We start from the raw sequence: 16,723 nt of genomic DNA, 5'->3' as shown, positions 1-16,723 counted from the left end.
TAGCATGTAAGAAACTCCATAGTTAATCTCGGGAGAAAATTGATCTTTGTGTATAAAGTGGGTTTACATGGAAGAAAATACATTTCGCAGTGATTGCCCACTAGTGTAACACTGCAGTAACCTGTGCTGTGTGAACTATTCTGAATTTATCGTTAAATATGGTTGAATAAATAGGAGATTTATTGCACGTAGCCCTTGAGGAGTGTTTTGTTTAAATGCAGGGATTAGGGGGCATGGTTTAAAGCCTGAATCATTTATTAATTTTGCTAATTGAATACATTAGTACTGTAATTCATGAGTTTTCAAAGCTGTTCCTTGTGTTTTCCTTTGACTAACGGTGTTTCCCTGGGTCTAGATGGGCAAGAGGAAGTTCAGTGGGCTGGAAATCACACTGATTGTCATCGTCTGCCTGGTGACAGTCATAGCCTGTGTCCTCATTGGGCTTTTAGCATCAGGAGAATCCGGTGTCAAAACTACAGGTAAGTAGCTGCTGCTGGTATAGAACCAGAGCAAAAATCCTGGGTGGGAACTGCTCAGCTCTGCTTGGTGAGGTTGTTGTAAATGTTGCAGAGCTTCAGGAACTACCTGTTGGCATCATTTCTGTCACTGATTCAGACTTTGCAAGTACATGGACATTCAGTTGAAGAGAACGGAAAAAGAAAATTTAAAAAGCACAAGCATTTCTCTGCTGCCCTTTGCAAAATCAACATATTTATTGCTCTCAGTGCTACTGTTATATTTTTCTTATTAACCAAAGGTGAACCATGGTCATCTCCTACTTACAGGTAGCATTATTAGTGTTATCTGTTATAACTGTAAGAAATAAACAGCATGTCTATGAACTTATGATTACAACCATGCTGAAGCCCTGAATCACCAAAACCAGTTGCCCTTCAGACTGGTGTGATATCCAAGCACAGCTGGCGCAGGCCACTGATCAGCCAGGCAGGTCCTGCTGTGAGTAAAATACTTGGTGGACTTCCACATTGAATGCTTTCGTGCCCTTTGGGTTCTAAAAAGAGATACATAAAGCAAACCTAGAAATCTAACAGCATGTCTTAAAGAACCATTAGAAAGGGGAAGTGTCAGGACGAACATGCTTATTAAATCAGTCCAAGAACGATTACCTGTGGGAGTGCTAGAGCAGTTGGATTATTAACGCTTCAAGTTTAATGAATTAGGGGTTACTTTTGTGCTCTTATTAGTATTGTTTTCTTGCTTAGAATCCTCTCTAATGATTGATTTGCAATTACAGAGAGAGCACAAAAGATGGACTTGGTGTTCGGTAGTGCGTGACTGATTAGGCAGGTATATGGAGGGGGAATACAGAGCCTAGTCCAATAGAACCATTGTTGTTCTATTGTCTGTCTTTCCCTTAGGCCTTTCTTTAATTTGGTAGAAGTGGCTGCGCTTCTGTCTCCTAAAGAAAAAAATCACAGCGGTGCTTGACTCTGAGCATCTGAAAGCAAGCTGTTTTTAGCGTGGGGTAAGGCAGCCCCTGGGAGAGGAATCTTTGACAAGTTTGTCTACACAAGATGAGTGTTTTTCCACAGCTCCTAAACCACCAAAGGAAAGGGAGACCTCTTTGGAAGAGTGGGGACCAAGTTGTCATTACAGTTCATTACAAAAGTCCTGATTATCCAGGTTGTTATGAAGCCTTCAACCCTCCATCATTGTTTGTTACACTTGAGATCCCGCCCCCCCCCCCCCCCCCCCCAGCCAAGAGTTAGAGTCCTGACTGAACTATGACTGTCATCATTTGCAAGAAACCCTGAGATTGCCATAGTTTCACTGGAAACACAGGGGCGCGCGTGCACCCCCCACCCCTCCTCCAAGAAAGCAGGTTTCAGTACAGTTTGTGAGCAGATGGGCATGCTAGGCTTGGAATTATTAAAACTGGATAGAAATAAATCAGGTGAGGATTTGACCTATGAAGCCTGTCTCATGTGTTAGTATTTTTAATTAAAAAAAAAAATATATGTGTAAATGAGCAGATTAAAATTGTAGCAAACCTAGACTCTGCTGGTTTGGTTGCTTCTTTGTGCAGTGTTTGCAGTTGCTAATGCACTGTGTATTTAATAGTTTGAAGACCTCTTTATGCATAAAAGAATTTTCTGATGGTGACATAGTCATATATGTAGTTACAGTACACTAATACACCTGAAGTCCCTTAAAATTAAGGTGGCTGTGTTTGCGTAAAGCCAAGAGAAAGTTACCTTGCTCTATTCTGTATGCATGTGATGACTGTCAAATGTCACAGATATCAAAGAAAATACAGTTGTAAAAAGAGTTTCTAATTAAAACTACATAGAGTGGGGAAAAGCATATTCCTTCGGAATTGTGTATGATTTTAATATACATCAAGGTAGCTTGCTGTCTGAAGGCCAGTCACTTTCTCAGATTTCAGGGAAAGACTGCGTTTCTGCATATCCCTCTAAGCTTTTGGTTTAATGAAGCTGAAGGTAACCTTCAAATCTGAGAATCAGCTTCATTCCAGATGCTCTCGGTTTTACATCTGGTTCAACTCACAATTTCATTCTCTTTATGATTGTATCATTTAGAAAGTGATGAGTGGTGGAAACTCCAACTAGTTCTGGAGAGGGGTCAGTTGTGACACATTTGCCAGTTAGAAATGTTCAGTATGTTAGAGGAATGAAAGAGGACAATGGACATGATTGAATTTCATTACTGTTTTCCTTAATGTTTTGACTGATCCATGAACTGTAGTATGTACTCGCCCAGGGTGGTATTTGCTGTAGCTTCGGAAACCACCCTGGTGCACCTGGTTTCTGAGGGAGATATTTAATTGTATTGCTAAGATAAACATGACCAAAATAACAGCATTATTGTCACATGACAAAAAAGGACCACATTTTGGTGATGATGTGGACACAGACCTGTAAAAACAGATCCCAATGGATGGTCTCCTCCATCCATCAGGAGGGAGGGTGCTTATGGCTGTACTTCGGTTTCCTAAAGAAAAAAATCACAGCGGTGCTTGACTCTGAGTGTCTACTTGGAGATGCCTGATGAAGCCTCTTTGGCACCATCAGGGACTGCAGGAAGGAGCGAAACCTGAAGCTTCGCTGGCCAAGGGAGCCGAGGCTGTGGTTCACCGTTACAGCAAGCTAAAGGAAGGAGAGGAAATCACAGAGTCCATTGCCCTGCAGCGAGCTGCTGCTTGGGGCACCCCATGGCAGGAATCGGGCTGCCTCCCGCTGCTCCCTGCCTCAGCACTGACAACCAGGCTTCCCCACCGTTTCTCATGTCCTTTCCATAGAAACAGGGAGTGACGTTAGGTTCTGCTGAAGTATTTAAAGCTGTCATGATCCTTATTTGGAAAAGGAATTGTTTGTCTGCAATGAAAGGAATGGAGGAAGCTGCAAAACTAAATGAAGAGAAAAAACTGTATTACTGAAATGGACTTGTCCTGTGTGCTTTGCTAATGGATGTAAAGGAGGAATATTGATCTCGGCTTGTTCTGTTTGTACAGATACACACAGTAGTCTCCGTGTCTATTTTCAACACCAGCAACTTCACACTCCTTGAAAAGCCTCGCGGTGGCTTTATGCAGAATTTGCTACAGGAGGTGCGATAGCACTCAAATGGGACTTGATCCATGCTAAGGACGATGTTATTACTTTTAATCTGCGCTCATCTGTGCTCAGGTTGTTCGAGAGTGAGCCCATTTCTACCCCTTACTGTGAGCTTGTTCAGGGAGCAGATTCAGGATGCAGCGCAACAGGTGTGGGGTGGGAAGCTGAGGTGGAAGAGGGGAGTGCAGATGTACCCCTGAAAGTAGATGGGCCGTGGGTATGAGACGTTTCCGCAGGATCAACAGGCACCGCTCACCTCGTCGTCAGTGCAAGGGTCGCTCTGCTCCAGCCCCGCACCATCCTTCCCCCCTCTCCTTTCAGGTCCCTGGATGGACATGGGAACCTGCCTCCCAGCTCTAACAGAAAGCAGTGGCAAGAGTTGTTACAGCAAGTCTTGGTTAAATATTGGTTTTGTTTTTTAAACTGTTTCATCAGATTTGATACTACCATTGGACCACTGCAGTATGCTGACCAGTTTTTACAGCTGTCAATCAAACTACCTAGCAGCAACATTTACGGTGTGGGAGAGCACGTGCATAAGCAATACCGACACGATGTTAACTGGAAAACCTGGCCCATGTTCAGCAGGGATGTTGGCCCCTCTGGAGTAAGGACTGGGTTTCTTCCGCTTCATTCTTTGCAGATGATTTCTGAAATCCAAGCGTGTTCTGCAGCTGACACATTAATGGTAGCACTGAGGTTTTCCCTAAAGATGTTTCAGGCACTGCAGGTGCCTTACTAAAAGGTAGATGGTACTGATGAACTTTCCCAGTTTTCTGATCTTTGTGCTGATGTGTAGTTGAAAACCAGTTGTTAAACATTAATATATTAGTTTTCAGTTTCTACTGGTAAGGAAAATAGATAAGAGTTTGTACTAATGCATTGCTGTGTGCAGCATTCAGTACAGATGACACATGCTTCTTCAGTTAACATCCTTGTTGCTTGGGACATGATGGAAACGTTTTCTTTAACATCTGCCTCTTCCCAAGATAAAATACGTCTCTTAGCTGTTATTAGTTTCTATAGTCTGTATGGCTGTCTCTTTATGAAATGATTTCCAGAGCACCCATTTTTTCATAATTATAAGAGAAAACTCTTATGTCAGCATAGAGAATTCCATTGGCTTTGATCCAAGTTCCCTTAACAGTTGTGTGTAGAGGTACAGTGTTGCTCTGTCAGTTCCTCACTACAGTGATTTGCTAACAGAGATACTCAATGTATGTGGGTTAAAGTCAGGTGAGGTGCCAATTAAAAAAATGCTAATTTTCTGCTTGTTGCTTTTTCTGGCTCTGTATTTCCAGAGACAGTCTTTTCTGTACTTTGGGGATGTAAAGATACAAATCTTATTGCTGTGTTCGTGAATATCTTTTGCTTTGACTAGAGAAATATTTGCTAAACCTATTAACACTCACTTCAGCTAAACCACTGAAAACCCTGCATGTCTAGTACACAATCAATGTATTATGGACATTTTTGGATAAAGAAATCAATATAGAACACGAATGAAAGAATATTTGTTAACAGGAATATTTTTGGTTTGTTTTTCATTGGAGTTCTCAAAGTAATATATCTATAACCAGGTAATAAGACTCAAACACCATTTGTCACTGTTACCTCAACTTCATAATGCAACAATCCATTTACTCTACTTTGAGAGAACACTTCAGTATTTTGCTGAAATAGGAGCTATACTAACAGAAGCTGTGGAGAGAGACCACTGTATGTAATTAAGAATCTGGAATTCGTACCCTTTACCTTGAAACACCTTCTCTGGGACTTTTTCCTGAGAAGAGATTGCAATGTTGGGTTATGTGTGGCAAGGTGAGCATTCTCTGAGCTCACTGGGGATGACAATGTTAGTGTCAGGCATTGTTATGAGCTAAGCTGTTACAATTAACTAGGCATCTAAAGATGTAGGTAGCTATTTCTGCAAGTGAGCTATGAAGAATTTTATATCTCCATAAGCTGTTTCTCCTGTATTTGTGGTACTTGTCTGTCCCTCCCCCATTAGCTAGCAAGGAGGGGTTGCAGAGAGGAAGGTCCTGGTTAATAAAGCAAGAATGTTGGAGCACACCTGTAGGGCAAGTGTAAAAGTTGCTGCTCTTCAGCAGCCTCCTCTGCCAGCATGGCTGTTCCCTGCTCTGCTGGTGGGATATGCAGGGGCTCAACAGGACCTGGGCCTCCTGATTCTTGTCTAGATTGAACTGGAGTTCTGACAACTATAATTATATATTAGCAGCTCTACGTGTCACTGAAATAAACACACACATCCCACCCCTCCCTGCTTCCATTTCTCATGTCTTTGAGTCTTCTACCTTTTCTGTGTTTTGAGTGTATTTTTTATTTTCCTTGCAAATTTGATAGCTGGGGGGGAATTTGACAGGAGAAACAAATTATGCTCTGTCAAGATATAATTACTAGAGAAGGCAATGCATGATTTGGCCCAGTAAAACATCATGAAGCTCATTTTTGTTTTCAGAACCAAAATCTAAATTAGCTCACATTTGTCTCACTATAAACAAGCTCTATTATAGAAATAATCCCATTAATCTTCTACCTCTACTAAATATTCCTCTTATAAACTGCCTCTTCTTAAGAATTAGTATGTTGAGGTTTGAAGGTAGCTCTTACCTGAATGGCTCTATTGAATATACAACCATTAAATTAAACTAGCAGCGAACAGAATCAAGCTAGGCAAATTTCAGATTGCTCAAGTTATGTTTCTTGTTAATTTGTTCTGAATTTTGTTTTGCAGGGGAAGAAGCACAACTATTACAGTAATTGCTAAAATTTCTAAGCCTTTTGTTGCTAATAATAATGGAAGAAAACACTAGAAAGGAAATAAAAAAGAAGCAAGGCATTCCGTTATTTCCATAGATTAGACATAAGTATGATTACCTTCCAGGGTTAATAGAAATACAGATTAGATGCAAAACCTAATCTATGGTGAAAGGTGACGAAGGCACCTTTAAAATTCTCTTCTCTGCTTGCTGTGCATACGTATTACCCAGAAACAGTAGCGTAATATATGTGGACTTGCCTGAAGATCCATCATACCTGCTTGCTTATTTATCTCTATATTTGGAGAAACTTATGTTTTAATGGAAAATAAAGGAGAAGGATGCCAGGAAAGAGAAAAGAGAACTGTAGGAAGGTGTTAGGATTTTTATTTTGGTTGTTTGCTATATTTTGAGAAGTTTCAAGTTCTACCTGTGATGTATTTTGAAACATCCCAGAACAGATGCTGTTGTTAGAATTTACTCAGCTGACTTATTCTTTTTGTCCTTGAAGGAAATGCATAATTTATATGGAGTTCAAACTTTCTTCTTGTGCTTGGAAGACAGCTCTGGAGCCTCCTTTGGTGTTTTCCTAATGAACAGTAATGCCATGGGTAAGAAAGCTTTCTCTGCAGCTCTGACCATTGTAGTTAAATATCCTTTTAAATGACCTGTGGGACTGGGATCAAAACTGAGCTGATGTAGATGTCCTTTTTTAAAAATACTGTAACATTGAATGTTTTAAACAAATTTTTCTCCAGATATCTGATGGCAGTCATTACTGTAACTGTTTAGTACTATTTTGCATAAACAAAATCAGCAGTGAGTAGCTCGCAGTTAACTTGAAAGAGTGTGATGGAAACCTGAGAGTCAGAAAGCTATCTGGAGCCTGTGCAGTAGGTTGAGTTAATCAGTGAGTTAATCATTTTATGCACTGAACTAATTGAAGCACATTATCCATTGGTATACTAAATTCCACTCCTTTAGCAAAGCTGTATTTATGGAGGTGTTAGCAGCAATAGATGGATTCATTTGCTATTTGTTGTCAGAAAGTATTCAAAGCTCAAGAGCAGAAAACATCACAAAACAAAGAATGACCAAATCAGCAGCCAAGAATAAAATTTTATTTTTAGTAGTAGTAATACTGGCCTTAGTGCAAACAATAAAGAAAAAAAGGGCTTGAATGTCATGAATATGCATTTAAGAAAAGATTGGAAATAGTAATGTTACAGATCTGCTAATAAGTCAGAATTAACTGATTTTTGATTTTATAAAATCATTTGGAATAAGAAATATATTTTAATGAAACTTGTAGTTGCACAGCAAAAGCTGCTATGAAATCATCTGTACACCCCTGTAGCAAGGCCAAAAGAATAGGTCAGAACCACCTAGTAGGAATTATTAGAACTTACATAATAGACTTAAGATTCAAGATGTCCGAAGATAATTGGATACAGTATTTACAGGTAGACTGGGGAGAGGATTTCTTTGTATTTGATTAGTCTTCTGTATGTAGAAAGTGTATTGAAATGTCAGAATATAGAATTAATGGAAACTGGGGAGAGTTGACTGGAACAACTTGTAGTTACCTGCCAAGAAACCGTGAACTTTAGTAAAAGGTAATTCCGGCAGGGGGAGATCGCGACCACTGACTCATGTACCACCTATCCAAACCGTACCCCAGACCCATTTCTAGACTTTTCTAAGCTTTACTGCACAGAATCGGATATGGGAGGAGAGTATGTTAATGATTTTTGGGAAATACTATGATTATGCATGAATACTTAATGAATATGCATGAATAAGTTCTATATATGGTGTATGATTTTGAAACTTGGTGTGTGTTGATCATGAGAGGACTCACTCACGCACCCGGCCGTCAATAAAGAAGTGTCTGCTTATCTACATCACATTGGTGTTGGTAAGTTCTTCATTCCGAGATTTCGGTAACAGTAATGTTAAAAATGTACCTTAAAAGTGATATTTGTATTCCTTTGTTGAATATAATATGGATAAGCTCATGTTTTCCATGACACTTTGTATGGATGCAGGGCAGAAGTGGGGGAAACAGTAAGATGTTCACAAACTTTCTGAATATTCCATGGCCATATCAACACAACAGTAAGGAATGCGTCTTAAAATCTGTACAGAAAGTTTTCAGAACAGTATGTGGCTTGCATTTTCCAAAAATAGCAAGAATCTTCATGTTTTAAATTAATCCCCTTAAGGAAAAAACAAACAAAACCCCAAAAATCTAACCACAACACCTTTTTTTGCAGTTACTGATTTTTAGTTTAGGTCACTTTGATCACTGTGATGAGATAAGTGTGGATAACAAACATATTATCTTAATATCCTAAGCTACCTGTTACTTCCAGTAATTTTTAAACACTAGTGATAGATATGAAAAATTTTGGTGCTTTCCTTATTTCAAATGAAAGAAGCATCCGTTTATAAGGGAAATAGCCACATTCCTTTCCATAATGTAAATTTGTATGACCCTGGAGCTTTTTCCTAATGAATGCATATTAGAATCAAACAGGAAGGTGAAAGTTTGGAAGAAATGGAATAACGGGAAGTTTAGGTAGTGGTCAGTTTAAAACATAAGTAAATTTGAAAGAGAAAAAGTACAAATGTGTTGAGTGGCTTGCTAATTGCAGATGGGCAAGGAAGGATGTGCAGTGCAACAGTGGTGAACCTGGAGGAGCAGGCCCTCAGGTCACACCTCTGAAAGGCCAACACCACACAGATGTCCACCACTGAATTTCAGCCTCTCTGAAAATGCAGCCACTTTTCCCATGTTTGGCAGAGCGGTTTCTGCATGGTGAAAATAATAATAATTATTATTATCTGATATTTCTTTTCAGCCTCAGGATCCAGCTGTGTTTGGACCTGATTCCATCTTGGTGAAAAGCTCCAAGCATTATTTGAACATTCGCTACACTTTGCTGCCCTACCTGTATACACTCTTTTATAAAGCTCATACTCAAGGAGATACAGTTGTGCGGCCGGTTTTGCATGAGTAAGTTTAGTCATCGCCTTTGGTGAGTTTTATGAGGAACAAAAAAATCAGACGCTTGAATGTTGTTAGGGGCTTTCTAAACACTGATGTAGTCTGTGGAAATGTACGTTGGAATATATATAGACAACTTCTCAATTCATGAAATACCATTTTGGAGCAATCAGAAGAGCAATCAGAAACCATCTGTAATTTCTGCATGTACGCATATATTATTGTCAGTCACTCTTAAGAGTTGCTATGAGATGTTATTGTCAGCTAATCAAATTATTCTCCACCATCATCATATATGGGTGTGTGTGTGTAAGAATCATCCTCTGTGTGTGTGTGTATATATATATATTTATGTAAGAATATATGCTTCCTTGCCTGGAAACTCTTGAATAAGCTGTGTTAAGAGCACATGCACACCTACACTTTCAGACATATGTAGAGAACGCTACCTAAACTAGTAAGACCTTACCTTCTTCAGGTTGCCTCACATTTAACAAAAAAAAAAAAAAAATAGGAGAGAAAAAAAAAAAGGGAATTTTGAGATGAGAGATGACACTCTTCAATCATGTTTCTAGAGAACCCGTACACTGAAATATTGGGATTGCTGGTGATGGTGTAGTTCCTAAACTAACCAGTTTACTGCTATATCCTTCACACTTGCTCAGGTTCTACTCGGATGAAGTGACGTGGAGTGTCGACAGGCAGTTCCTGTGGGGTCCTGGGCTGCTTATTTCCCCTGTACTTGACCCGGTAGGTTTGGCTGGTTGGGTACCTATCTCATAACCCTTGGGGAGGGGGGGGGGGGGGGGGGCAGGCGTGCAGGGACACGCTGAGACACCATTTCCAGCTCTTTTTTCTGGCAGGGAAGTGCAGCCTGAAATGCCCAGGTGACACCATTCCTGTCACTCCTTTATTGCTCTGATTAGACGCCACCTTCCACTTCTGAGGCTTTGCTGTTCAGTCTTGTGACAATTCTGTTATTCCGGTTGGAGGTAATAGCTCCTCTCCTATGCATGTGTTTCCTGCTGAAATCACACACACCCCCCCGACCCGCTGCTGCTTTTTTATGCTGAATGTGCTGAGGTGCAGAAGCAGGCTCTGCCGTTTCCCTGTGGCTCCCAGGAAATCTGCTCTGGCCCCGTTCTTGTCAGGATGTTTCTGTCTTGACCAGACCTGTCAGCTCTATTGGCAAAGCAATTGCAGAGGGCCTTGTTAATTAGCATCAACAGAGATCTATCTCCAGTGCAAATATCTTCTGTTGATGATGTTGTTGTTAGATCCTTAGATCTTAATTATTTTTGCGTGGATTCCCCACGCTCCTGACTTGTGGCTGAAGATGGATTTCTAAGAAGTTTTTGGGTTTTTCCCCCTCCTTTCATTGATTGCTTCCAGTGGGAGAGCCCACAGAATATTTTTATCAGGGTTGAAATGGAAAATCTTGCCCTTTGTGCTATTAAATCCCACTGGTATTTTCCAGTCCCCTTGGGAGTCAGGGTCATGTAGTCCGATATTGTGATTCACTTCACCTGTGTATCATCTCTGGATTTTCTTCAGAATTGGCTTCTCTTGCTGCATTTCAGCTTGTCTGTGGTGCAACAAGAAAGCAAGTAGATCATGGCTTATTCTGTGGCAGAATCATGTAAATAATTGCTCGTGCCAGCAACACATGCCATGGAGAAACACAAAACATTTGTTAAATACATCAAAAGAAAGTAAGAATCTGGAAGATGGCAGCCAGGAAAAATTTGAAAATCAAGAAGATACCTGAGGCCACGATCTGAGCCAGTGGATTTGAAGCGCTGGCTTCTGACTCTTGGCTGCGTACAACGAGCTGCCACATTGTGGAGTGGGGATTCAGTTGTCTCCCAGTAGCTTTGCAGGAATTGTGTTTGGGTTGTTCTCTTCCTTTCTGTGAGCATCCTCATGAAAACCATGAAAGAAAACAGCAAAGAGGGGGAGTATCAATTATCTTGAAAATGTGAATTTTAGTGGAAAATTCAGTTTCTTGGAACAGATTGTCTTCAAATATGGAAATTGTTTCTTTGTTCACCTTTCAGGGTGTGGACAGAATTCAAGCATATATTCCTGATGCTGTGTGGTATGAGTATGATAAGGTATGTAAATGCATAGGATACTTTGGGGAGATTTTCTAAATGGCTCAGTGATGAACTTTCCAGCTTGCTCTGGTGACAGAGACCTAAAGTAAAGCCCACAGGAAGGAAACAGCGAGGCCAGGGGTGAAGGGTGGTGGGGTAAGTGCCTGAAGCAAGAGAGGACACAGATACGGAATAAAGCACAGGAGATGGGAAGACAGATTGAGCGGAAACTTTAACAAAGACCATATTTGAAATCAAATGAAATAGAATAATTGTAATTACGATACACAAAAGTGGTAAATTATAATTCTAATAATTAATAATAAAATTATAAGTTACAAATCTCTTTTCCACAAATAAGTTTCCCGCATCTGTGATAATAAGTTTGATTGGTGAAAAAGGACAAAAGTGAGTAATACAACATGCCCGTTCCCTTTTACATCCCTGTCAATAAGGGGGCAAAAATCCCAATGAGAAAACAATGGACCAGTATGTTCCTGCCAGCCGACAAACTGGGACTCCACCTGAGAGGTGGCTATATTTACCCTACTCAACAACCAGCTAACACAACAGTTGCAAGGTAAGCTTCAAAAGGGGATGCTTTTATGGTGGCTTTTTTTCAAGAGCGGGCTGAGGACTTTCAGGTTCCAAATCAGTAGCAGCCCCTTGTATTTAACATTTTCACCTTGAAGAAGTCTGGGAATAACTGTGAGCCACACCTCACTTCCCCAGCTGCTTACATTACAGGTTCAGTGATTAATCACAGGTTTATTTGCATAGCGTGTTGTAAATTTGCCATGTATTTTCCTCTGTTTGCATGAAAATGAAAGGCAGCCAAGGGCGCATCTAAGGCAATTCTCAGAGTATTGCAACCCTGTTGAGTGTCACGTTCTTACCATGAAGAGGAAGGCTTTAGTGGGCCTGCTTCGGTAGTTGTTATACGTGTCAGACGGAAAGTGTCTCTTTCCACAGCCGCAAGAATCCCATGGGACTGATAATTGCCCTGGATGACAACAGTGCAGCTGCTGGGGACTTGTTCTGGGATGACGGAGAATCTACAGGTGCGCAGTTACCAGTACTGAAATAAGCAGGGTTAGCAAAGCATCAATACGTACAAGTGCTGCTCTTCCTGCCGCTCTCACGGAGCAAGAAGGCGGCATTGTTGTAATGTGATACTAATACTTGCTTGTATGTCAGTTGGTTTTCATCGCTTTTAGGTGGAAATCTGTAGCGATTTTATTTTAGAGTTTTTTCTTGATCAGGTTTCACTATAGCCTTAAATCTGCAAAGGTTTGGTATGTTAGTGCGCTGACTGTTCAACCATGCTGTCAAGACTGATAAATATTCTGTTACACATACCCAAATTGGTTGCCTTGGGTGCAAGAATGCACATGGTTGGTGATTGATACTAAGAATTGGTAGAAGAGGAATAACTAGCCCTGTTATTAACTCTCTGGGTTTATCTAAATTGCTTGTGAAAACAGTAGGAATGTTGTTAAGTCAAACATATGATATTGGAGCCAACATTTTTTTGTGCCATGTGGGTTTCCACAGCATTCTGGTGCACGAGCACGTGAGTAAGCGCGTATGGGATACATTTGTCACATTGCCAACCTCGCTGTTAGCAAAGCTTCTGGAGAACTTGTTTCCCCTGGAACAGTCCCTATGATTATGCCCAGGCCTGTCAACCTCATCTCTTGCAACAAACTGGCATCGATACTACTTACCTCACCAGTTTTTTCTGTCAAACAATTTATATCACACGTACCTCTTTTGCTTAGGGTAAGATTAAAGGCACTGTTCAACTGAAGCTAAAATTAACAACAAAAAACCAAACCCAAACCAAAACAAAAACCCAAAGCTAACAATAACAACAAAACAACCACAACACAAACCTTAATATAAGGTTAAGGTTGATCTGGCATTCTGTAAAGTTAATAATTTTGGAATACGTGGATGACTAAGGAAAGCAGAGTTTGTTCTAGAGCAATGGAAAGAACCTTTCCATTATATATCCATAGATACTTTGTTTGTTTTAATCTTGAGATGAAGGAAGTTTTGAAAGATGAGGTATCTTGAACTGTGGGATTTTCTGTGAGATTTCTGAGGCTTTAGTTAGGCACCCTGTTTCCATTAAACTAAAAGTATTTGGGGAACTTTAAATCCTTTAGGCTGCTTTACTAGCCTTTGTCCTCCTTACGTGTGTTTCTAAAAGTCAGCAAGCCGTTCAAAGGGTTATTCTGAAATGATTTTTGGAAGAACTACCAAATACTCAAGCTTGCATTAAAATGTTTTAAGGGCTTGTGTTTTGCAGATGTTATTGTTTTATTTGCAGTGAGCCATAACGTTCAGAGCTAAGGACTTTGGTTTATGGTGTATGCCAGCTTCTATCGTTACATTTCAGGTAGACCTGATCTCTGATTCATGTCCTACCGTATCTGTAGACTGCTGTCAGTGGCCAAAGCGTCAGAGCTTTCTTCAGCTACACTGGAATAAGAATGTAGGTTAGAAAACAGGAAAAACTGCAACCTTAAGAATGGACAGATGAGAATGAAGTCAGAGTGGTATTACAATTGAGGTAAAAATAAATAATGCTACCATATTTTGCACAAGATTAATATATGATCTTGTCAGTTAGGTCCAAATCCTTCAGGCAGTTGTTTATGGACATATTTTGTCTAGCCATGCAGGTCCACAGACCAGTATCTGAATTAGTGCGTTCTTACCTCTGTCTTCTAATACAACTAATCACCTCTTCTAGATATTGAAGGGTCCAGTTTCTCTGGCTTATCCCCCAGTTCCTGAAAGCTACCTTTATTCTTAGTCACAGTCTGGTTTTTTTTTCATTTGTGCATGGCCTGGGCTTCTGATTCAACTGTCATTAAAGAAAGCAACTCTTCGAATTCCAAGCGTCATCATCCCTATCCTAATTGCATAGCTACCTTTTTCTCTGCTGGAGGTCACTGCCCTTTTAACAAAAGCAGGAGTAGGGAAAAATGTGATTGTTTCAATTCCCATGCCTCAGCTAACAGTGCGATGTTTCACCCCTGGGAGGAGGTTGGGACAAGTAGCTGGAGGGAGCAAGACTAGGAAACAATTGATTCCGTTGACCAGAAAACCTCTGTCAAAGCCTTCAGCTTCATTCACCAGTTTCCTTAAAGTGTCGAACTCCCCATCCCATATTTCCTGGTAGGACATGTAGATCAGAAATCTGAGCTCAGAATTTTGTAGTCTGAAGGGTTTCTGCACTCTGCAGTAGATGCTGGTGGAGGTTCTTGTGTAGTCTGTTACTGGGACAACTACAGAAAATGCCAAAAAGTAGCATACTTGTTCTCCAGAGTTAAAGTGGTGCAATATTTGAAAATTATTTTGAAAGAAAAAACAAAACAACAAACCAAACCCACCTCTAGCAAACTTTATGCATTTATCCTGTGTAACTCCCTACTGTTATTTTAAGTATACCAAACATATCTCCCAGAAAAATCTTTCAAGCCTCTGCTTTTTCAAATTTTGTGGAAGTTAGGGATGCTTTTAAGAAATAGAGCTGTGATTCGGCTGATTATTGCTGCCATAAATATTGAAGGCCTTGGGTGGTTGCTATACGTATGGGTGACAGCTATATGCACTCCTTTGTCAACGCCTAAAATAACAAAGCTATTATTGTACTCACTTCAGTTGAGAAACAAAGCAATAAAATATCTTATGGTTTTATTTCTTGTCCAAAGCTTACAGGTTGCAGTCGTTTCAGAAAAACCATTTAGAATTTGCTTTCAATGACAATATTTTTCTTTTTCTAAGTAGAAAAAGTGCCAGATTACTTGACTCAACTTTCGTATTTCTTTTTCCGAGACACCTGTTATTTCCTCTCTTGTGGTTCTGTGGCAGAGATTTTTAGTAAATGTAACTGTTATTTTTGCATGAAAAGTGCTTATTTGGGGTATTTTAAAGGATTAACTTTGAGCCATACATCTATGTTTAAGAGAAGTTGAGAACAAATAACAGTAAAATAAAGCATTAATAAATCATGAAAAGCTTGTATCAATAAATTTTGGGAAACATTTGGATCTCCTGGGAGACTGGCATAAGAAAAAAAGAAGTATAAGATAAAAACTAGTGAAACTGAAAAGTTTCAGATGGAAATTGTGAATTCTTAACGTGGTTAAATCATGTTCTTGTCTTTCACCTAAATAATAAAGTGTAGAGAGAGCAAACTAAGTCAAGTCACTGTGAAACATACTTAACCTTAACATACATAAATGTATGTGCAATTTACATTCCTTCATTTGTGTGTAAAGTAGGTTTCTGGCCAGAAAATCTGTTCTTAGGGTTATATTAGAAAAGCAAAGAGTAATTGTTCCTCTTAACTTTGGTGGGCCTTAGCTAGAGAGACCAATTTGTTTACTAGTGTCACTCCTTTGCACAGATTAAGGTAGACAGGAGACAAGAAGAGAGCAGCAGGAGCATTTACAAGTCTAGAAAACATGCCTCATGGGGAAAAAGCTGTGTGATCTAAACTGCAGGAAAGGAAATGCTAAAGAGATTTTGAAAATGTAAAAGGCTGTTATAATGCCAAAAAACATCCCACATTCCCAATGAACAGGGAAAAGAAAAGGCTTCAATAGTTTTCAATTAGAAGTGGAATATCCTTTACCACAAGGGTTAAGATAATTACTCATAAATTCTGAGATTTAAAAGAATATAAATTAAGAATCAAGATTTGAGAACAAAGGGAAACCACTAGTAAAACTGGATAAGATAAACTAAATATTTGAGTTGGCAGCATGTTAAATATAGAATTTCACACACACCCCCCATCAAAACCCATAATTTTGTATTATTTTGCAGTTTGTACAGAGTCTGCTCAGTGAAGTCTCTGAATGCATTAATGATAATAATTAACAATTTATTGGTGCCTAGCAGTGGCACATCCTGTTTTTAATTCCATTCCCTTCTGCACTGCAAGTGTAACTTCTTTCTTTACCTTTTAGGTACAGTTGAGAGTAAAGCCTACATTTACTACAAGTTAACAGTTTCCAATGTAAGTATTTTATTTCTAACAACTGTTATTTTAATTTATTATTTTTCTTCAATAATAGCTTCATAACAACATTCTTTTCTCCCTCGTTTTCCTCTAAGTTTGAATTTGTCAAACATTTTGCTTCTTGGTAAAAGTGGAGTCATGTTCAAACTACAGTAATTTAACAGGAGTGAAAATCTGGTATTTGTCTTTTCTTCTCCTAG

General features: G+C 39.6%; 1 protein-coding gene across 2 annotated transcripts in view; it reads left to right on the top strand.

The window, feature by feature from the left end:
• The first annotated feature begins 1,365 nt into the window (after positions 1-1,365).
• LOC308072535 (sucrase-isomaltase, intestinal-like) overlaps positions 1,366-16,723 on the top strand; it is a 29,285-nt gene continuing 13,927 nt past the window's right edge. Inside the window, exons 1-6 of one of the 2 annotated variants that reach the window (XM_080409559.1) lie at positions 1,366-9,395; positions 10,052-10,136; positions 11,444-11,500; positions 11,938-12,062; positions 12,455-12,543; positions 16,471-16,520. In XM_080409559.1, the coding sequence (XP_080265685.1) occupies positions 11,953-12,062; positions 12,455-12,543; positions 16,471-16,520 (249 nt within the window). In that variant the 5' untranslated portion in view covers positions 1,366-9,395; positions 10,052-10,136; positions 11,444-11,500; positions 11,938-11,952. Of the gene's footprint in view, positions 9,396-10,051; positions 10,137-10,719; positions 11,501-11,937; positions 12,063-12,454; positions 12,544-16,470; positions 16,521-16,723 lie in introns of those variants that run through there. The other variant, XM_080409558.1, reaches the window with a different exon arrangement.

The sequence above is a fragment of the Falco punctatus genome (genome assembly GCF_963210335.1).
Source record: "Falco punctatus genome assembly, chromosome: 13".
In the NCBI taxonomy this organism is placed as follows: Eukaryota; Metazoa; Chordata; class Aves; order Falconiformes; family Falconidae; genus Falco; species Falco punctatus.
This window is presented reverse-complemented; position numbering and strand designations above follow the sequence as displayed.